Raw genomic sequence first — 14,213 nt, 5'->3', positions numbered from 1 at the left:
AGCGCTGAGAGAACCAGGTTCAGGTCCCAGGGCGGTACCGGAGGGCGGTACGGGGGAACCGCGTGAGCCACGCCCTGAAGGAAGGTCTTGACAGGACCAAGGGGGGCCAGTGGGCGCTGAAACAAAATGGACAGCGCAGACACCTGCCCCTTCAAAGAACTAAGACCCAGACCTTGGGCAAGTCCGCTCTGCAGGAAGGACAAAACGGTGGGGAGAGAAAAGCGGAGCGGAGGAATCCCCAGATCGGCACAGAACCCCAAATAGGTCCTCCAGGTCCTATAATAGATCCTAGAAGAGGACGGCTTACGGGCGCGGATCATGGTGCGGACGACGTCCGCAGAAAAACCCCTACGTGTCAGGACGGTGGTCTCAACAACCACGCCGTCAAACGTAGGGACCTTAAACGCGGGTGGAAGATCGGTCCCTGAGAGAGAAGATCTTCCCTGGCGGGCAGCGGCCAGGGCGCGTCTGCCAGGAGTAGCATGAGGTCGGCATACCAAGACCGGCGGGGCCAGTCCGGAGCGACCAGAATCACCGAGACGCCTTCCGCCGCGATCTTCCGAAGGACCTTGGGCAGGAGTGGGATGGGAGGGAATATGTATGGACGCGCGAAGCCCCGCCAAGGAAGAACGAGGGCGTCGGCTCCGCAAGCTCCCGGATCCCTGGCCCTGGACAGATAGGCGGGGACCTTGTGATTGAATTTGGAGGCCATGAGGTCCACGTCCGGTATGCCCCAACGAAGGCAAATGGCCTCGAACACCTCCGGGTGAAGAGACCACTCGCCGGGGTCGACGGTGGTGCGACTGAGGAAGTCCGCCGCCCAATTGTCCACCCCTGGAATAAAAATTGCAGATAGAGCCGGGACGTGGGCTTCCGCCCAACGGAGAATGCTGGTGACCTCCCGCATTGCTGCAGCGCTGCGAGTGCCCCCCTGGTGGTTTATGTACGCCACGGCCATGGCGTTGTCCGATTGCACACGAACTGGATGACCCTTCAGCAGATGAGTCCAGTGTCGCAGAGACAGAAGGGCCGCTCTCAGCTCCAGGACATTGATCGAGAGTTTGGACTCCGATGGAGACCAAATGCCCTGGACGGATCGGGGAGGAAACACGCCTCCCCAGCCCAAGAGACTGGCATCGGTTGTAACCACCAACCAGTTGAGCGGCAGAAAGGACCTGCCCAGAAGAGGGGACTGTAACCACCAGCGGAGAGATGACCGCACCGGAGGCGATAGATGGAAGGGATGATCCAGAGACTCCGGCGATTTGTCCCAGGAGGAGAGGATCGCCCGTTGGAGAGGGCGGGAGTGAAACTGCGCAAATGGGATCGCCTCGAAGCAGGCAACCATCTGCCCCAAGACCCGCATGCAGAAGCGGAAGGACGGTCGACGGTGGAGAAGGAGACCCCGAATCGCCCGACGGAGGGTCAGTCGTTTTTCCGAGGGAAGACGTACCTCCGCCGCTCCTGTGTCTAAAAGCATTCCCAGGAAGACCAGTTGTCTGGAGGGGGGAAGGGAGGACTTGGGGAAGTTGATGACCCAACCGAATCTCGCCAGAGTCTCTAGAGTGAGATCCACGCTGGCAACCGCTTGAGAAAGGGACGGAGCCTTGATGAGGATATCGTCCAAGTACGGTAGCAGAAAAATACCCCTGGAACGGAGTAAGGCCAAAACCGGGGCCAGGACCTTGGTGAACACCCGGGGGGCTGTTGCCAGCCCAAAGGGAAGGGCGACAAATTGGAAGTGGAGGTCCCCCACGGCGAATCGGAGGAAGCGATGGTGACACCGGGCTACCGGAACATGGAGGTATGCATCCTGTATATCGATGGAAGACATGAAATCTCCCCGCTCCAGGGAAGCCACCGCGGAACGGAGGGACTCCATCCGAAACCGTCGAAGGAGGAGAAAACGGTTGAGCCTTTTGAGGTCCAAAATGGGCCGCACCGAACCTCCCTTCTTGGGAACTACAAAGAGGTTCGAATAGAACCCTTGGAACCTTTCCTCTAGAGGAACGGGGGTAATCACCCCCCTGTCCAGTAAGGCTTGAACAGCCGCGGAGAACGCAGCCGCGCTTTTCGGGTCCCGCGGCGGGCGGGAGCGAAAGAACCGATCTGGAGGGAAGGACGCGAATTCGATTTTGTATCCGGAGGACACAATTTCGAGAGCCCAGGCGTCGGAGACGTGAGCCATCCAGACGTCCCTGAAAAGGAGGAGCCGGCCCCCCACCCGGGTGGGTGGGGGCGCGCCTTCAGGCAGGGGACTGCTTTGCTGCGGGTGTGCGGGCAGCCTGCGGCCTGCGCCAGGAGGGCTGCGCCCGAAAAAACGGCCTCCTACGCTTATCCTGGGGAGGGGCCGAAGCGGCAGCTGTGGGGGGAGCCCCAGAGGTCCTGCGGGAGGACCGAAAACGAGACGCACCAGGGCGTCCGCGGGGGGCGCCCCTGGCTTGGGGTTGAGGAAGATGGGTGCTTTTACCACCCGTGGCCTCCGAAATAAGCTCGTCTAGGCGGACCCCGAAAAGGCGGGAACCCGCAAACGGTAGCCCCGCCAAGGAACGTTTGGAGGCAGCGTCCGCTTTCCAAACCTTCAGCCAGAGTTCCCTCCTGACGGAAACTGCCAGGGCGGAGGAGCGTGCTATAAGGGCTCCCGCATCAAGGGAGGCCTCACAAACAAAATTCCCGGCCCGAATAATAAGCTGGGCCAAGGAACGTAGGTCCTGTATGGGGACGTCCGAGTCCAACTCCTGTTCCAGCTGCGCACCCCAAGCAGAGATTGCTTTACCTGCCCAGGCAGAGGCAAAAACCGGTCTGAGGGCAGAACCGGAGGCAGCAAAAATGCCCTTGGAAAGGGTCTCCATGCGACGGTCCTCCGCTGACTGAAGAGAGGACCCGTCGGGAACAGGGATGGCCGTGTTCTTTGACAGACGGGCCACAGGGGGGTCCACCTTGGGTGGGGACGACCAGGTGGCCACGACATCGGCTGGAAAAGGATAGCAAATATCCAGCTTCTTGGGGTTGACAAAACGGGCGTCCGGGCGAGCCCAAGCCTTAGACACCACGGAGGAGAAATCAGAGTGGATTGGAAAGACCTTTGAGGCCTGCCTGGGTCTGATAAAGGAGACGCTAGCTGCGTCAGAGCTAGGGGGGGGTCATCTTGCACCTTAAAGGTGTCACGAATATCAGAGATGAGTTGACCCATCGCTGAGGCTAGCTTGGACGGCAGGGCCGAGTCCATTTCCAAATCTGAAACCGCCAATTCACCTTCAGAGGGCGAATCCTTTGGAGAGGAGAGGCCCGTCTGAGTGCGCACGCGTGGCGGGGAGAGGGAGGCATCCGAAGAGGAGGCTCGCTCTACTCTAAAACGCTTCTGAGAGTGCCTAGCTCGGGAGGGGTCACTAAGAGAGGGTGAACCCGCTGCAGCGGCAGAAGCGGTGGACCCGGAGGGCGCGACAGTAAGAGTGGCGTCCTGCGGGGTAGGCGGCCTGTCTATTAGGCGGCCCACGACATGGGTGAGGCTTTCCACGGCCTGGGACAGGGATCTAGCCCAGTCAGGCGGGTCAGAGGAAGCAGGGAGCGACACAGCGGGCGACTGAGGCTGCGGTGGAGCTCGGCATGCAGGACAGTGCGGATCAGACTGCCCCCGGGGAAAGGGTTCCCTACAAGCGGTACAGGCATGGTACCAAGGCTTGGCGGCTGCAGAAGGGTCTGACATGGTGGAAAAAAAATGTTGCACTTAAAGTGGGAGACCCCAGGGAAAAAACGGAACGGGGATTACACCCAAGCAACAGTACTGGTGGCACGGAGGGGGTTAACAGTCCTACCAGACCCGCGGCAGTGCAAACGGCAGCAGCAAGGGCAGCAGACTGAAGGAGGCTGTGGAGGAGAGGCAGCAGGCACGGAGATGAATAGCTTCAGGATCGGACGGCAGAGAGGATTCCACGCAGCACTAGAGATGTGGAGCCCGACGAAACAGGAAGTAGCGGAGCGCATGTAGGAAGCTCCGCCCCCCCCCCCTGCCGCGCTGAAGGAGAAGGCAGAGCCGCGCGCGCGGCAAAATGATTTAACCCCCGAGGAAGATGAAGTGCCGGCCAAGATGAAATGGCGCCGTTCGCGACAAGTAAGCGGCCCCCGCCGCGCCTGGATGTGGCAGACGGCCTCCTGCCTACAGCCGTCCCCCTGTGCCGCTAAAGAAGACGAAGTCCCCCCGGTAAAGTTGCCGGCCCCGATATGCCCATGTGGGGGGGGGGGAGGTCGTGATGGAAAAAACGCTTGCCTTCAAGCGTAGATGTAGCAGCGGTGGGAAAGAGGGAAGGGGAGGCTGGAGCAGCCACTCTCACCATACGCTGTCTTCGCCCTCAATCCATCCAGCAGGGTCGCCCCTTCAGCTACTGGCACCGCAGTGGCAGGAAGCCGGGGGAGGGACTTGGCGTGCGGGCGACCCTTGAGCTGGCGGGACGCAGGGGAGCGAGGCTGCCCTGGTCCACCTTGTCTTCTGTGGGGGAGGCGGCAGTGCGGAATTACCGGCACTGGCGCAACTCAACCCCGGGAGAAACAGAGGGGTCTAGTGCGCCTCTGTTGTCCCTGCAAGTAGAAAAAAACCGAATTAAAAACAACAAATAACGCAAAAAAAAATAAAATAAATAAAATTATAGGAAAGCAACCCTGCCTAAGCAGGGAGTGTCTTGCCTCCTTGGACACTAAGCAAAAACTGGCAGTCTCTCTCTCCAGGCTGAAGGGTATAGCTGATGGAGGAGGGGCTTACAGCTTTCACTTAGTGTCACGCCTCCTAGGGAGCAGAGCTATACCCATGGTTTCCTGTGTCCCCCAAGGAATATGGGCGAGAAAGTTCATTTATTTCAGTAATGCAACTTGAAAGGTGAAACTAATATATGAGATAGACTCATTACGTGCAAAGGGAGATATTTCAAGCCTTTATTTGGTATAATTTGGATGATTATGGCTTATAGCTTATGAAACCCCAAAATTCACAATCTCAGAAAATTAGAATATTAAATGAAATCAATAAAAAAAGGATGTTAAATAGAAAAATGTAGGACCCCTGAAAAGTATAATCGTGCATATGTACTCAGTACTTGGTTTGGGCCCCTCAATGTGGCATGGATGCTAACAGCCTATAGCACTGCGGAGGGGTTATGGAAGACCAGGATGCTTCAATAGCAGCCTTCAGCTCTTCTTCATTGTTCGGTCTCATGTCTCTCCTCTTTCTCTTGGCAATGCCCCATAGATTCTCTATAGGGTTCAGGTCAGGCGAGTTTGCTGGCCAATCAAGCACAGTAATCCCATGGTCATTGAACCTGGTTTTGGTACTTTTAGCAGAGTGGGCAGGTGCCAAGTCCTGCTAGAAAATGAAGCCACCATCTCCAAAAAGCTAGTCTGTGGAAGGAAGCATGAAGTGCTCCAAAATCTCCTGGTAGATGGCTGTGTTGACTCTAGACTTAATGAAACACAGCGGACCAACACTAGCAGATGACATGGCTCCCCAAATCAACACAGACTGTGGAAACTTCACACTGGACTTCAAGCATCTTGCATTGTGTGCCACTCCATTCTCCCTCCAGACTCTGGGTCCTTGGTTTCCAAATGAGATGCAAAAGTTGCTCTCATCAGGAAAGAGATCTTTGGACCACTGAGCAAGACCAGTTCTTTTTCTCTTTAGCCCGGGTAAGACGCTTCTGACGTTGTTTGTTGTTTAGGAGAGGCTTGACAAGAGGAATACGACAGTTGAAGCCCATGTCCAGGATCCGTCTGTGTGTGGTGGCTCTTGATGCACTAACTCCAACCTCAGTCCACTCCTTGTGAAAGTCTCCAGCACTATTGAATGGCCCTTACCTGACTATCCTCTCCAGGCTACGGTCACCCCTGCTGCTTGTACATCTTTTTCTTCCACATAACTATCTATTAATGTGCTTTGATACAGAACTTTGGGAGCATCCAACTGCAATTACCTTTTGAGGCTTTCACTCCTTATGGAGGGTGTCAATGATGGTTTTCTGCACAACTGTCAGGCCAGCAGTATTTCCCATGATTGTAATTCCTACTGAACCAGACTGAGACAATTTAACCCCTTCAACCCCGGGCCTGTTTTCACCTTCCTGCCCAGGCCATTTTTGCAAATCTGACCAGTGTCACTTTAAGTGGTGATAACTTTAAAACGCTTTGACTTATCCAGGCCATTCGAAGATTGTTTTTTCGTCACATATTGTACTTTATGACACTGGTAAAATTGAATCAAAAAAATTCATTTTTATTTATAGAAAAATACCAAATTTGCCAAAAATTTGTAAATTTCCAAGTTTCAATTTCTCTACTTCTATAATACACTGCTCAAAAAAATAAAAGGGAACACAAAAATAACACATCCTAGATCTGAATTAATTAAATATTCTTCTAAAATACTTTGTTCTTTACATAGTTGAATGTGCCAACAACAAAATTACACAAAAATAAAAAAATGGAAATCAAATTTTTTAACCCATGGAGGTCTGGATTTGGAGTCACACTCAAAATTAAAGTGGAAAAACACACTACAGGCTGATCCAACTTTGATGTAATGTCCTTAAAACAATTCAAAATGAGGCTCAGTAGTGTGTGTGGCCTCCACGTGCCTGTATGACCTCCCTAAAACGCCTGTGCATGCTCCTGATGAGGTGGCGGACGGTCTCCTGAGGGATCTCCTCCCAGACCTGGACTAAAGCATCTGCCAACTCCTGGACAGTCTGTGGTGCAACGTGACGTTGGTGGATAGAGCGAGACATGATGTCCCAGATGTGCACAATTGGATTCAGGTCTGGGGAACGGGCGGGCCAGTCCATAGCATCAATGCCTTCGTCTTGCAGGAACTGCTGACACACTCCAGCCACATGAGGTCTAGCATTGTCTTGCATTAGGAGGAACCCAGGGCCAACCGCACCAGCATATGGTCTCACAAGGGGTCTGAGGATCTCATCTCGGTACCTAATGGCAGTCAGGCTACCTCTGGCGAGCACATGGAGGGCTGTGCGGCCCTCCAAAGAAATGCCACTCCACACCATTACTGACCCAATGCCAAACCAGTCATGCTGGAGGATGTTGCAGGCAGCAGAACGTTCTCCACGGCGTCTCCAGACTCTGTCACGTCTGTCACATGTGCTCAGTGTGAACCTGCTTTCATCTGTGAAGAGCACAGGGCGCCAGTGGCGAATTTGCCAATCTTGGTGTTCTCTGGCAAATGCCAAACGTCCTGCACGGTGTTGGGCTGTAAGCACAACCCCCACCTGTGGACGTCGGGCCCTCATATCACCCTCATGGAGTCTGTTTCTGACCGTTTGAGCAGACACATGCACATTTGTGGCCTGCTGGGGGTCATTTTGCAGGGCTCTGGCAGTGCTCCTCCTGTTCCTCCTTGCACAAAGGCGGAGGTAGCGGTCCTGCTGCTGGGTTGTTGCCCTCCTACGGCCTCCTCCACGTCTCCTGATGTACTGGCCTGTCTCCTGGTAGCGCCTCCATGCTCTGGACACTACGCTGACAGACACAGCAAACCTTCTTCCCACAGCTCGCATTGATGTGCCATCCTGGATAAGCTGCACTACCTGAGCCACTTGTGTGGGTTGTAGACTCCGTCTCATGCTACCACTAGAGTGAAAGCACCGCCAGCATTCAAAAGTGACCAAAACATCAGCCAGGAAGCATAGGAACTGATAAGTGGTCTGTGGTCACCACCTGCAGAAGCACTCCTTTATTGGGGGTGTCTTGCTAATTGCCTATAATTTCCACCTGTTGTCTATCCCATTTGCACAACAGCATGTGAAATTGATTGTCACAGAAGTGTGATTGACTTGGAGTTACATTGTGTTGGTTAAGTGTTCCCTTTATTTTTTTGAGCAGTGTACATAGTAATACCTACAAAAATAGTTATTACTTTACATTTCCCATATGTCTACTTCATGTTTGGATCATTTTGGGAATGACATTTTATTTTTTGGGGATGTTACAAGGCTTAGAAGTTTAGAAGCAAATCTTGCAATTTTTCAGAAATTTTCAAAAACCCACTTTTCAAGGACCAGTTCAGGTCTGAGGCTTACATAATAGAAACCACCCAAAAATGACCCCATTCTAGAAACTACACCCCTCAAGGTGTAGTTTCCAAAATAAGGGGAAAGGGGCGTTTTTTTTTCTTTTTTACTTTACTTTATTTATGACATTCACTTTTGGGGGTCTGATCCCCTCTGCAATGCATTACAATACATCTGTATTGTAATGCATTGCATGTTAGTGTATGACACTGACTCATACACTAACAGGTTGCTTAGGAGACCCAGCTTGAGGCTGGATCTCCTCGGCACCCGTAGAAGACAGTTCCCGATGCCGTGCGAGGCATTGGGCAGCCTCTGCACGGCACAGGGCTGCCTTGTGTCGCATCGGGTCCCCGCCACAGCAGTGCGGAGACTCGATGCGATCGTTCACCTGACACAAACCTCTTCTATGTCGCGGTCAGCGCGGACCGTGGCATAGAAGGGGTTAATCTGTCGGCATCGGCTTTTACAGCGATGCCGGTGGATACAGCAGGGGCCCGGCTACCACAGACTGCCGGGTCCCTGCAGTGATCGCGTGCGCGCGCACCGCACCGCTATGACGTACTATTTCGGCAAATTGCGGGAACTCAGTGGTTCCCATGAAGTAACAGTACGTCAAAGGTCGGGAAGGGGTTAAAGGCTCAGGAACCCTTTGCAGGTGTTATGGATTAATAGCTGACTAGAGTGTGACACTTTGAGCCTAGAATATTGAACCTTTTTACAATATTCAAATTTTCTGAGATTGTGAATTTGGGGTTTTCATAAGGCTACTTTCACACTGCCGTTTCTGGGTCCGACTGCGAGATCCGTTTCAAGGCTCTCACAAGCGGCCCAAAACGGATCAGTTTAGCCCCAATGCATTCTGAATGGATAAGGATCTGTTCAGAATGCATCAGTTTGGCTCTGTTCCGCCTCCATTCCGCTCTGGAGGCGGACACCAAAACGCTGCTTGCAGCGTTTTGGTGTCCACCTGACGATGCGGAGCTAAACGGATCCGACCTGACTTACAATGTAAGTCAATGGGGACGGATCTGTTTACATTGACACAATATGGTGCAATTGTAAACGGATCCGTCCCCCATTGACTTTCAATGTAAGTCAGGACGGATCCATTTGACTTACACTGAGACTTAGACCTTTTTTTGACAGAGTAATGCAGACGGATCAGTTCTGAACGGATACCAGCGTTTGCATTATAGGTGCGGATCCGTCTGTGCAGATACCAGACGGATCCGCACCTAAATGCAGGTGTGAAAGTAGCCTAAGCTATAAGCCATAATCATCCAAATTATAACAAATAAAGGCTTGAAATATCTCGCTTTGCATGTAATGAGTCTATCTCATATGTTAGTTTTACCTTTTAAGTTGCATTACTGAAATAAATGAACTTTTGCACAATATTCTAGTTTTTCAAGTTTCACCTGTAGATGGGTAGGCGAGTAAGCATCTTACCTAGAAAAGAGATGGCACCAATATAAGCTGTGGGAAGAAGGCAAGCCGGTGGAGGCAGTGTGATGCTCTGGGAAATCTTTGTTCCAAGAACACATGTGAATTTTCGTTTGACATGTACCACCTATCTAAACATTGTTAGAAGCCAAGTACAACCCTTCATGACAATGGTATTCCCTAAGGACAGTGGCCTATTTCAACAGGATAGTCCTGCCACACAGCAAAAATTGTTTGTTTGGCCTAAAAATTCCTCAAACCTCAATCCAACTGAGTATCTACAGGATATACTGAAAAACACCTTCATTCCATGGAGGTCTCTGATCACAACTGTATTCTGGTTGTAACAAGGATAGTGGCTAACCATTAGATCAGTTGGGGTACAACCGCTGGGACCTCCACCAATCATGATAATAGGGACCCCCGAACACACCTAAATCGATGCATTAGCATATCTTATTGCGAGAGAAAAGTTCACAAAATATACTAACCAACTGAAGATGGGATCTGTACATTGTGAGGCCACCACCTGCCTTTTACAGGTATAGGACAAATAACCTTACTCGTGGATCCAGTACCAAGCTGGCCCTGTTCTCCACATCCAAATGCATAGAGTACACCCGAAGAAGGCACAAAGGCAATAGTGTGCTGTCTGGAGGCAAAAAAACAAAAACGTTAATATGCTGAAAAGTATATTCTCTTACAGAAGAAAAAAAAGGAACATGTTTGTCTCAATGCAAAAACATTTCATTTCATTTACTTTTTAATTTTAAAGATTTTTTTTCAGGATTTACATATTGATGGCCTATCCCTATAGGTCATCAATATGAGAACAGCATTGCATTCAAGTGAATGGGGCGGAGCAGCAATACCAAGCACAGCCACTATACAATGTATGGCACTGTGCTTGGTAAGCTGTGAGGCCAAGGTGCTCACCGGAGTGGTGCATCCTCCTCAAACAGCTGACTGGCAGGGGTGCCAGGAGTTTGACCCTCGCCAATCTCACACTGATGACCTATCCTGAGAAAAGGTCATCAATATGCAAATCCTAGATTCTAGAACTCCTTTAAAAAGTTATCATTTTTTTTTATATTACTGACTTTACAAATTACACAGATTTGGATACTCTTCCTGTCAAAACAAAGGAAACCTCAATAGAACTTGATGGACTCCATTTTTAGTTATAAGTGGTCATCACATCATAAGTGGTCCATCGACTTCTGTTGGTATTCAACAGGTCATGGATTACGAGCAGTGTTGTGGTTTTGGTTATGAACAGAAACCATGTTGCAGATGTGCATCACCAAAATATTCACCAACTGTCAATACTAGATTATGATGAATAACTGCAAATCTTTTGTGGAAATCAACATTAAAAGGGGTTGTGCAGCCAGTATATGCATTAATGACCTAGGTCATCAATATCTGATTGTTGGGGCTCCCACTGCCAGCACCCCCGCCAATCAGCTATTTGAAGAGGAGGTGGCGCTCATGCGAGCACCACTTACTCTTCAAAATAACACTGCAAATCATCTCGGAAGTTTAGTGTAGTTACAAGTAGGGGTGGGCGATATGGCCTAAAATCTATATTGCGATATAATTTTAAGCATGTGCGATATGCGATATATATCGCGATATAAATAAAAAGTAAAAAAAAGTTTAAACACGCCCCCCAAATATATTTTGGGGGGGGGGGGGGGTGTTTAAACTTTTTTTTTTACTTTTTATTTAATAACTATTAGTCTCCTTAAGGGCTAGAACGTAGAGAACCCTTGTCATATTCACCCTAATAGAGCTCTATTAGGGTGAATAGGACTTTACACTCTCCCTGCTGCCCTGTGCTTTGTGCACACAGCAGCAGGGAGCTGATCCCCCTCCCCTAAATGGTGCCATCCACAGATCCCCCCCCTCCCCTCAACGGTGCCATCCACAGATCCCCCCCTCCCCTCAACTGTGCCATCCACAGATCCCCCCCCCTCCCCTCAACGGTGCCATCCACAGATTCCCCCCCCCTCCCCTCAACGGTGCCATCCACAGATCCCCCCCCCCCCCTCCCCTCAACGGTGCCATCAACAGATCCCCCCCTCCCCTCAACGGTGCCATCAACAGATCCCCCCCCCCTCCCCTCAACGGTGCCATCCACAGATCCCCCCCCTCCCCTAAACGGTGCCATCCTCAGATCCCCCCCTCCCCTAAACGGTGCAATCCGCAGATCCCCCCCTCCCCTAAACGGTGCCATCCACAGATCCCCCCCCTCCCCTCAACGGTGCCATCAACAGATCCCCCCCTCCCCTAAACGGTGCCATCCACAGATCCCCCCCCCCCTCCCCTAAACGGTGCCATCCACAGATCCCCCCCCCCCCCCGCTTACAGGAATACATTTAAAAACTAATCAGTAACTTTATTCATTGGTGATCTCTTTACTGTATACCTTACTAGGTCTTAGCTCCGATAACAGCAGGCAGTGCGGGGGGCGGCGCTCACTCACCAACGTCACGCGCCTGCGCCGCCTAGTGGGAGGAGCAGGCGCGTGACGTCAGTGAATGAGCGCCGCCCGCCCGCACTGCCTGCTGTTACCAGAGCTAAGACCTAGTAAGGTATACAGTAAAGAGATCACCAATTAATAAAGTTAAAGTTTATTAGTTTTTAAATGTTCTACTGTCAGCGGCGTGGCCCTGTATATTCTAACCCCAGGCAAGCGTCCCTGTCACCATGGGAACGCCTGGGGGTTAGAATATACCATCGGATTTTAGTTTTCACGCGCTCACTGAGATCGTGAAAACTCAATGATTTACTGTCAGTCCCTCCCCTCCTCCTCTTTTGTCATTGGTGGTCAGCGGCAGCCGCGCACAGTGGGGAGGAAGGGACTCTCTCCTTCTCCACTGTGCCCAGTGTGCCAGCTCAGGAGAAGATGGTGCGCGCAGAGAGCGCGATCATATCGCGGTCCGGCGATATAGGCGATATGCTCAAAATCCATATCGTGGCACAAATTTATATCGCATATCGCCTATATCGCCCACCCCTAGTTACAAGTGCTTGTGCCATTCCCCTAAATGGGACGAGCACTTGTAATTATACTGCGCCGCTGCAAGCTAGATGATGTGCAGTGTAATCTGGAAGCAGAGGCAGCGCTTGCACAAGCGCCACCTCCTCTTCAGACAGCTGATCGGTGGGGGTGCCGGGAATCAGACCCCGACCAATCAGATATTGCTAGCTATCCCGAGGTCCTCAATATACAGTACACTCGCTGCACAACCCTTTTAACTAAAGGGGTTCTGCAGTTCTTTTAAACTGATAATCTATCCTCTGGTTAGATCATCAGCATTTCATCAGCGGGGGTCCGACACCCAGTGACATCACAACTAGTATCACTGGCCTGGGCGCGGCTAAGCTCTGTTCACTTGAATGGAGCTTAGCCCCGCCCAGGCCATGCATACTAGTCGTGACGTCACTGGGCCTGCGGTAAACAACGAGAAGGTCATAGTGCTACTGCCACCGCCGCTGCCTTTTCAAACAGCTGATCGGCGGGGGTCCCGGGTGTCGGACCCCCGCCGATCAGATGCTGATGATCTATCCACAGGATAAGTCATCAGTTTAAAAGAACTGCAGAATCCCTTTAATGATCAGCCCTTAAAGGGAACCAGTCATCATGAAATGCAGTGCAATCTGCAGGCAGCATGATATAGAGCAGGAGGAGCTGAGCAGATTGAAATGTAGTTTTAAGATGAAAAATTCTGTATAACTTGTAATTTATTGATCTAAATCTCTGCTCATTCTGAGGTAAGGAGTCATGTGGATGGGCCTAATCAGTGACTGACCGCTATCTGTGTATGCACACTCACAAAGGGAATCCGTCAATCACCAAGTAGAAACTCCCATTTTTCCCATAGAACTATAGAAACAATCTTCTCAGCTTCTCCTGCTCTATAGCATGGTGCTGTCAGATTGCACTGCATTTTCATAATGAAGGGTTCCTGCTAACGACCTGTCATTCTTCTGCGATTTAGAACATGTAGTGGTTTAAAGGCTGTAACTTATTTGTTAGGCTACCCAAATAATTTTTGCAACTTTACTACATGACAAATAGGGCTCACATTGTTCTTTAGATTTTCATTTATACCGTATTTTTCACCCTATAAGACGCACCTACCCATAAGACGCACCTAGGATTTAGAGTAGGAAAATAAGAATAGATATATATTTCTTTTAACTAAAGGCGTGTTAAAATTTATGGGGGGGGGGGGGGGATCTGCTGCTGACAATGTTATGGGAGGGGGAGGGGAATCTGCTGCGGACATATTTTGGGGGATCTGCTGCTAACAGTGTTATGGGGATCTGCCGTGACACACTTATGGGGTGGCTGAGACTTATGGGGGGGGTGTTCAGTGACACACTTATGGGGGGGGGCACTTTAATAACACTACTGGTACATGTTTCACAGGAAAGCCTCTTGTGACTGTGCAGTGTTAGGCTACTTTCACACCTGCGTTAGGTGCGGATCCGTCTGGTATCTGCACAGACGGATCCGCAACTATAATGCAAACGCTTGTATCCGTTATATATATATATTTTTTTTTTTGTTCATGATAATGCAAACGGATCCGTTTTGACTTACACTGAAAGTCAATGGGAGGCGGATCCATTTTCAATTGCACCATATTGTGTCAGTGAAAACGGATCCGTCCCCATTGACTTACATTG

At 50.9% G+C, this 14,213-nt stretch overlaps 1 protein-coding gene across 6 annotated transcripts in view; it reads right to left on the bottom strand.

Annotated features, from left to right (window-relative positions):
* HERC3 (HECT and RLD domain containing E3 ubiquitin protein ligase 3) overlaps positions 1-14,213 on the bottom strand; it is a 129,075-nt gene that overhangs the window by 63,481 nt on the left and 51,381 nt on the right. For all 6 annotated transcript variants that reach the window (XM_040418141.1, XM_040418144.1, XM_040418143.1 and 3 more), the window contains one exon: positions 10,004-10,164. In XM_040418141.1, coding sequence (XP_040274075.1) covers positions 10,004-10,164 — 161 coding nt within the window. The remainder of the gene's footprint in view (positions 1-10,003; positions 10,165-14,213) is intronic.

The sequence above is a fragment of the Bufo bufo genome, chromosome 2, assembly GCF_905171765.1.
Source record: "Bufo bufo chromosome 2, aBufBuf1.1, whole genome shotgun sequence".
NCBI classification, from domain to species: Eukaryota; Metazoa; Chordata; class Amphibia; order Anura; family Bufonidae; genus Bufo; species Bufo bufo.
This window is presented reverse-complemented; position numbering and strand designations above follow the sequence as displayed.